The 8,790-nt window shown below is 40.5% G+C and overlaps 1 protein-coding gene across 1 annotated transcript in view; it reads left to right on the top strand.

Moving 5' to 3' along the window:
- The window catches only part of tada1 (transcriptional adaptor 1), an 8,122-nt gene extending 3,158 nt beyond the window's left edge, over window positions 1-4,964 (top strand). Inside the window, exons 4-8 of the mRNA XM_016530608.1 lie at window positions 341-435; window positions 1,535-1,747; window positions 3,180-3,331; window positions 3,514-3,670; window positions 4,684-4,964. Coding sequence (XP_016386094.1) covers window positions 341-435; window positions 1,535-1,747; window positions 3,180-3,331; window positions 3,514-3,670; window positions 4,684-4,836 — 770 coding nt within the window. The 3' untranslated portion in view covers window positions 4,837-4,964. The remainder of the gene's footprint in view (window positions 1-340; window positions 436-1,534; window positions 1,748-3,179; window positions 3,332-3,513; window positions 3,671-4,683) is intronic.
- Window positions 4,965-8,790: the final 3,826 nt, after the last annotated feature.

Raw genomic sequence — 8,790 nt, forward strand, 5'->3', positions numbered from 1 at the left:
AGAAAGAAGGCGGGGTTTCAACAACTGGAGGTAGGGTTGATGCAGCCATGTCAGGGAGATGGTGTGTGTTTCAGTGCGAAAGCAAAAGCACTTTATTTGGCCTTCCGAAAGTAGATGCATTTAGGAATCTTTAAGATTACTTACAACAGAACAGCAATGCATTTTATGGACGACCGTTTCGTGAACCTAGGAGAGGAGGTAATTCTGACTTTGCTATGACAATCTGGGCTTCTGAATCAGCTACTGTTTTGTTATTAGTTTAGGTATTTGCTATTGACTGTTCAAATGCAGAGTTTTGCGCATCTGGTGTGTGTGTGTGTGTGTGTGTGTGTGGGGATAGAGGGCACCAGCTCGCTGCAGTGGAACAGCGGATCCAAACCAGGCAAACCCAACCGAGGCAAAAAGAAGTTTCCCTCCGTTCGGCAGAAGTTCGATGTGAGTTCTGTCTGCTCATGATTGTATTTACCAAACCAGGCTTATGCTTTATTCCTAAAAGAACAAATATCTGCCAGTGGGGAATGAGAACTTGTTTTCCCTTTGAATTAAGTTGATTTTTCTGACTCCATTGACCGATATTTGTTCTTGTTTTAAAGGGGTCATATGATGCTATTTTAAAGATCATTATTTTGTGTATTTGGTGTAACAGAATATGTTGACATGCTTTAATGTTCAAAAAACACATTATTTTTCAAATACTGTACATTATTGTAGGTCCTCTATGCCCCGCCTCTCTCAAATGCTTCGTTTTCTACAAAGTCCCTCCTTCCGACAAGCGCAGTCTGCTCTGATTGGCCAGCTGACCCAGTGTCAAGTCAAGTCACCTTTATCTGTATAGTGCTTTTAACAATACAGATTGTGTCAAAGCAACTGAACAGCATTAATTAGGAAAATAGTGTGTCAATCATAAACTCCCTTCATTTTGATCCATTTCTCAAAACTTCTTCTCTTCTGTCCTTGTGCTTCTCCAGTAAATGTGTCTTGATTTAAGAATCTTTTGAACTGGAAAACAAGACAGAAATACTGAGGAAGAGCAGCACTTTATTACAGTGTGATCAGAAGCTAGTGGTTTGTAGCAGAGTGATTCAAACCTTAAGCTTTTTTTTTTTTTAATGTAATAATGTGAATTAAAGAGTAATGGAGATCTGTTTGAAGATGTATTTTTATAGTTTGAAGTGTTGCTGATAAAAGACAGTGTTGACGTATTGTTCAATTCCATTCAGTCCTTATGTTTTCTTGGTCTTAAACAAAAGTCTTAAATTTACTGTCATAAACCCTGCAAATAAACATTTCACTTACTCAAAAGAAATTACATTTTGCATCAAGGAATTGAGCTCTTTTTAGGACCATCATGATTTACATTTATAGCTTTTGTATATCCTCTTATTTTCAGTGATTTTGTTTTATTGACTAATAAAAACTACTGTTAGGTCTTTTTAATTTTGAATGTTAAAAACCGTACACATTATTATGTATCAGCTGATATGGCATGTGTGTGTTTATCTGTTGGTGTGTTGTGTGTGTGTGTGTGCTGCAGCATCGCTTCCAGCCGCAGAACCCTCTGCAGGCGGCGCAGGCCTTCAGTCCTCGAGAAGCAGCGCTGGAGGACGACGAGCTGAGACTGAGCGCTCACACACTGCTGCTGCCCACCAGAGGACAGATGGAGGCGCGCATGATGGTCACCGCCTTCGAGATGGGCCTGGACAACGTGAGCGAGGACGCCGTCAGCACCGTGTTCTGCGCGCTGGAGGTGTGTGTGTGTGTGTGCGTGCGTGAGAGAGCGTGTGTGTGATGTTCTGAATTCTGGCTGTAGTCTGCTGCAGCTGATTGTAGTGTTAATGTTGTCAGCTGTTTTTTAATTTAGTCTTAAGTCTTCTACACGCTGCAGGATTTTCAGCTGTCTCAGATGAAAGATTGGCATCGAGAAACAGTCATGGCTATTTCTGTGATCGTGGCTCCTGTGTCGTACAGTGAGAGAGGTTCAAAGACGGCCGTTGTCACAGTCTCGCTACCAAAGATAGCCTTCGATCATTTTCTGTCTGACAGACATACAGCATGATCACCGCACAGTGTGTTTGCTGCTACGACCCTCGTCTGCTGACCAGACGAGAAAAATGACATGAAATCAACGTGACACGGCGCTAAAATATAAAACTGCTTACCTCAAGCTCTTATCCCTTCCTCTTTCACCGCTTCCACTTTTTTTCAGCACATGTAAAAACTACAGCTGCCAAAGTGTGATTCATCATGCTCTTTTTGTTTACTCGAGCGCATGCTGATGATGTTTTATTCTTCAACAGTAGCCTGCGAGGCACCAGGTGTCATCATCGTACAGTCTGCATGCATGTCATGCCCGAGTTTATCAGATCCATGTCAGTGTGATTAGCAATCCTATAAGATCATTGCTAAAATCATGCAGTGTGTAGAAGACTTTAGTCCTGTTTCAAATGTCCTTTTTAGTTTTTATCATATTTAGTCAACTGTTTTTTGGTTAGTCAAGATTTAGTTGATTAAAAGTCTGGGAATTTTAGTCTAGTCACTTATTAGTCAGGCTGCATAATGTTTAAACTGATAATCACAATTATTTTGATCCAAATTATCAAATTATAACCGATCATGATTGTTGTCATTTGAGAAGCAGAATCACTGCACTTTCACCTGTACGCACAAATCCGATCTCATCGTTTCCTGATTTATTATATTATAAATGTAAACACTCTCTGCATTATGAAAACTGGTGAAACTCAAAAGCATTCCTAATATTAATTCATAAATTATCTTCGTGTCGTTCTATTAAAACAACAAAAAGGCTTAGTATTGTGGCACAGAGGAGCGTAAGAGCGTTTACTCGGCCTCAGTCACAAACCGTGCAGTCAGGATCACGTTCGTCATGAGGAGGCTTGATGGCAGACTCATTTCAACAGAGATCACTAAACTACATGATTGTCGATGTTTTCAGATCATCAGCAGTATAAGAAAGAAGCGTGAGAATGGTTGCCAGGTTGTGAAGATAAATTAAACACAGGGCAGAAAATGTGTCCTTTTAGGAGAGAAGCTGTGATTGGGGGCACAATCGCTTTATCTCTTAATCGACTGGCGTTGAGGGTTAATGAGGATGAATGTGCAGCTGTGCTCTAGTGTAACACAGATCCTGATCAGCTGCTGTATTCTCTGTGTTGCAGGTGCATTTGAAGGATATCATCAGCGCTCTGGTGTCGCGGAGGAAAGCCTACCGTCTGCGTGATGGTCACTTCCAGCATGCGTTCGGCAGTGACGTGACGCCGCGGCCGTACCTGAAGAACAGTCTGCCGGCGTACCACAGCGTCACTGAATGGCACGTCTCTGCTAATGAAGCGTTTCCCTTCTGTGTTTAATGTGGGACAGCATCACTGCACGTAGCTGAAGTGCTGAGCTAATGACTGATGTCTACTTTCCCTGTCCAATAACTGTATGAGCATCAGTAACGTCGGCTCAGTGATGTATCATGTGTTGTGTTGTGTCTGGTGTTTGTTGCAGTCCTCCTGCGAGCGCATCGCTCCCCGCCGGGCCGCCTCCTCAGCTGTTGCTGGATGATGCGGAGCAGCAGGCTGCGCTCCTGCTGGCGTGTTCTGCTGACAGTGTCCCGCCGCCGCTGCCGCCCATCAGTGTGTTCGACCTGCTGGAGGCGCTACAGGTGTGTGTGCGCACACACACCAGCGACAAAGACATGATCCCATTAATTTTCAATGAAGAGCTGGCGACTTCCAGCGTCACGAGCGCAGTGACTGTAGGAGACAGAATGACGAAAGTTAAGAATAGTTTAATTTTATGCAAATGAACAGCGAATTCAGCGAGCGACAACCAATAGGAGTAAAGACTCGCACGTCACCGTCTCCAGTTCCGGAGCGATTTCACTGTTTATATGATTTGACTAACCACATACATGCATATAAAATATGCTGCGTGGAAAAGAAACTGTTGGCAGTTTTAGTGCGTTTGATTCATACATTGATGGTCCGTGTTCATCGAGCTCTGCTGTAGTTTATATAACACTCTCCAACATCAGAATGCTACTTTTAAGTCTAATTCCTAGTCAAAATAGAATGTTATCTTAGTTTTACTGGCGATACATATAGTTTGTGATTGCATTTTCTGAAGATGTGTCCAGATGTGCAGTCTAGAGTCGGCACCACGAGCGTCGTCACAGTACAGAGTCTAGCGGTGAGAACGCGGCTTTAGACTCGATGCTCACGCGGGTTGCCAGATTGAGGACATGCAAGAGAAATGAGCACAATTTACAATGGAAGGTGACGAGACTTACACAGAGTTGATTTATCTGTATTTTAATAATCCTCTGGTCAGAGCTTCTCAGATGGATGCCGAGGGTTTTTAGGTTGTGTAGAATCTGCGATCTTTGATCCGGTTCGTTTGCTGCTTCCATGGCTGCATGTTTCCTGCAAACTGGCAACCCAGGCTGTCGAAATCCTATTGGGTAAACTGACAGTGGGCGGAGTCACACAGACCAAAACAAAAACAGAGGTTCTGACACGGAACACACAATTTAAAGAAGAATATCTGGCTGTAGCATTGCTTCCCAGAGAAACAAGTATCTGAACTTAACAGGTTTCCTAAATATCTGCAAACATGTTATGGTTACGATAGATTGAGCGATTCTGGCGGTGTGTCTCATGCTGGTGTTTGTGGCAGGTCCAGCGGCGGGTGATGCCGTCTCACAGCATGTACGCCCTGAACATGGAGAGGATTCTGGCCCGGCTCTGGCACCCGAGTCACGAGGAGCTGGAGCAGGACCACATCCACCGCCAGCATCTGGCCAGTAAAGAGGGGCTGCTGGTCAGCTGACCGATGATGATGATGATGAACGGACGCACCACATCACTGCATCAGTCCCTTCCTCCTCGACGCCTGTACTAAAACACCATGTGATTTTGTAAATAAGTGTATTGTTCTAGTTTTTGTATGCAAGAATTAAAAAAAAGAAATACTCCGCTGAACTGTTGTGCCGTTGTACATGTCAGTATTTTATATTGGTTTTTTTTGTTCTCTTTAATTACTGATGCAGCACATCTCATTGCCTTTAGAGGCAAAGTAAAAAGAAAGGAATGAATATCTGACTCATATCTTACACATTAGAATTTCTTACATGATCACATTCAGCTGATCAGCATTAACACAGGCTTTCTTGTTTTATACAGTAGGGGTCAGCAGAAGCTCTGCATGCCATCATGTGGTCAGGCTCATATTGTTCAGCGCCTGTGAACACATCATCCTCTGGGAATATTGTGCAGTCCAGCGACTTAACATCACATCTGTTCCTTTCATAATCACTGTTTTCAGGAATCACTAATAAGCAGCATGAGTTCAGGTTCAACGTTTAACAAAAGTCTGGCTTCAGTTCAAGTGCTGAGGTCAGCTGTGTGTTTTTCAGAGATTATTGTAAGGGAAATTACACGCATGCATATTTAGACATTGGAGATGTATGATATAATATAGTGTTAGTGTCCTATGTCACCGTTTGCTTGGGCTTCATTGTGTCTCTGCTGATCTGCATCATGAATTCATGTAAAATAAGCCACTTTTCTGTAAATAACTTCTTACATGATCATTTTATGTTGAAAATGTCAGAAAAAGTCAAAGAGAAGAAAACCAAATGCTCTTTTAATACATTACAGTTATTTGTCATTTATTTTAGAAGTCTAGTGGTTGTGGATATGTGGTTATTAGAGTAGAATAAGATTCAAGAAGTACAGTGAAATGTGGTCTAGTTTATGTAAATATGTGTGCATTCAGACCAGTGGCCATATGCACAAACATCTGTACGGCCCCCCAAACGATATTGGCTCCAGCTCGGTTAACTTCTTGATTTTTCTGAAGTGATTAAGGTTAGGTGTATTCACAAGCTGTTTTATTTACGGTATAAATGCTTGGAAATAATATTTAACGTTTTCAAGTCCATTCATCATCTGTAGCACGCAAGCCACCCAATAATCGAGATAAGCTTTGTTACTGATATTAAAACAGAAAAGTGTCAGCCTTCTGTCAACTTTATAATAAAATACTACAAACAATAACTGTTTTTACGCTTCTAAATTTGTAGTGAGATAACTATATTCGTCTCAGTTCAAGCAGCATGTGAATCAATTATTTGAATGCATGTTGAAAAAATCAGAACAATTTAATACAAACGAATGTTTCATGAAATCGATCAATTAGAGTTTCAAAAAACGTCAATAAGCCTACCTTTTATTTCTGTTTTTTTAAGGTAAATGTGAAGAATGACTGGTTAGATGCCACAGACCTTTTATTTTATTTATTTATTTTTTGCGGAGTATAGGTGGAATTCTCACACTAACTTCACGCAATAGGCCTATAACCTGATTTTATTATCGTAATTTTGACTTTATTCTTAAAATATTATGACGTTAATCTTATTTTTCAACATGGTACTAAAATGCTGCCGTAGCTATTAGTACTGCATGCAAACACAATCTTGGCACAGAAGCCCACAAAAAGAAAAACAATAACTAAATACTAAGGAGATATTTGAATTATTTATTAATAAACTAGTGTTTTCTGAGTCTGTCACAAGATGAAGTTGAGCTCCTGACTCTCCATCTCTTCAGGACTCGCCTTTAGAGAGAAATACATCTTTACGGATTAGCCTACATAATGAAAGAGTTTTTGTTTTCTATTTGAATGATTTCGTTTCTAAGTATTTAACGCATTCTATCAGATGTATGTATGGCGTGTGGGTTCATCATTGTGAAGCTCTGCTCAAGCTCCTGTTTGTTTTCCTTCATTATTTTACAAAAGCACAGGTTTTTGTTGATATTGTTTGTGAGTGCACAGAAATAAAAGTAGACCCTTTTCAATTCCGAATGACGTATTACTCTCACCTTTATGAGCAAATATGACATTATTTGCTCATAAAGAGTATTAAGTTTCCACTCTTAAGAAAAAGCCAGTGCTGGTGCCTCGGTGTCCTGCAGAGCTTCAGCTTCCAGTCCTCCGCAAACTATTGGATATGCACATTTATATAGGTTAAACATTTAAACTAACATTGTGATATACTTGAACTGTTTTATATATAGATTTTATTTTAGGCAAGTCCTGATGATTTGAGAAGGCTAAATTGATCAAACATAGGCTATGATCAACTCACTGTCTGCCGCTGGCCTTTACTTAAAACAACAAAAACTTGCATATTAACGAACAAAAAATACTCCAAATGTTTTTCTAAATTTACTTTATAAAAAAACGAAACGAAATATAATCACTTTTCCATTACATACAAAACTGAACTATTTTAATAGCTGAAACAGTAGCCTGGTATAAGCTTTTTTTGGGAAAAGGGGGGGAAAGACGGGCTAGGGCCTCTGTTTGAGACTTTAATCCACTTCATCCAGCGCTGTTTGGTTCTCATCTGTGAGCATGCTCTTGATATATGTATTTTAGGTGTGTAAATGTATAATTGCCTTGTCAATATTTTTTCAGTTTTATTTAAATTTGTAGTTAAAACAACTAAAAATAAATGTATTTTAAAGTTTAGAATTAGACAGCACACAGGCTTACGCTGAAAACAACAAAATGGAACCTCAAGGTTGATCTAGGAAAATGTGTGCAAATGTATAGGGCCCCATTCCTATATTTTGCCTGGGGCCCCCAATTCACTAAATCCGCCCCTGGTCGAAAGCAGTCAAGTCCTCCTTAAACCGCAGCCCCTTGATAGACAGATACTCGTTGTTTTTTGAGTTTTTCCAGATTAAATCTCTGGCTGTACGGGAAACGAATCTCATGATCTTGGTTTCACTCTTCTGCCATCATCCGAAGTTTTAAGCCTGCCCAGACGGTGTGCCACATCCAGACCGTCTGCTACCACCCATTTGTCCACGTCCGAAACTACCGCTTTGCATACTTCCATAACTCTCATTTTCACATTTTCATTAGTTTGTTCGGACAGCCCATACAAACGCAGGCACCATCTGCGGCTGTAACGTTCCTGGTCATGAATTTTCGTGTTCATTTCCTTGACCTTTTTTTCCAGGAGAGCATTTGCATTTTTTAGCATTTCGTTTTCTTTCTGCAGAACCATTACATCATCATGCACTGAGGTAAGAGATTTGCCCAAAGCTTCAATGTTGGAAGATTTCTCTTTAACCATTCTTTTAAGCTGGTCGGATCGCTCATTGATTTTCTCAGAGAGAATTCGAATGATATTCTCCTACACATCATTCAAAGAAAGTTCACTTTGTTTGGCTGATGAGTCAATTATATTTTTATGTCTTTTGGGAGGTTGATTTTTGCTTGGTGTGTTCGGACAAGACCCACAACTTCCTCCGCTTTTTACTTTACATGCATACGAGTGAGTTTCGTTAAAACTTCTCTTCTCTTTTATAATATCGACCTCCATCTCTGCACCAAGATCCTCGGCCATTTTTCTGAATTGTGCAGTGAAACTGATGATGATTTCGTAATTCAATATAGTCTTGTTTCACTACTCCAACTTCAATATTTATTTAAATTCGGCAACTATTAGCTATCTATCAATAGTAGCTAGCAACTTTATGGAATATATGTCCATTTGTGAGAAATACCCGGTTTGTTTCTCAGCTTAGAGAACCACGACTTTCCACGGCGCCATCTTGGAGCTCCCCCGATTGGTCAGAAGATTTGACGAGTAGATGAAGTATGATGTGACCAAGGGCGTGTCTGCGTGGTGGCCAGGGGTTGCAAAGAGTGCTCATAACCACTAAAAAGCTGTCACTCTTTGTTTAGTGAGTGTACACGATGTATTAT

The sequence above is a fragment of the Sinocyclocheilus rhinocerous genome, unplaced genomic scaffold (assembly GCF_001515625.1).
Source record: "Sinocyclocheilus rhinocerous isolate Xijiao unplaced genomic scaffold, SAMN03320098_v1.1 scaffold4319, whole genome shotgun sequence".
Lineage (NCBI taxonomy): Eukaryota > Metazoa > Chordata > Actinopteri > Cypriniformes > Cyprinidae > Sinocyclocheilus > Sinocyclocheilus rhinocerous.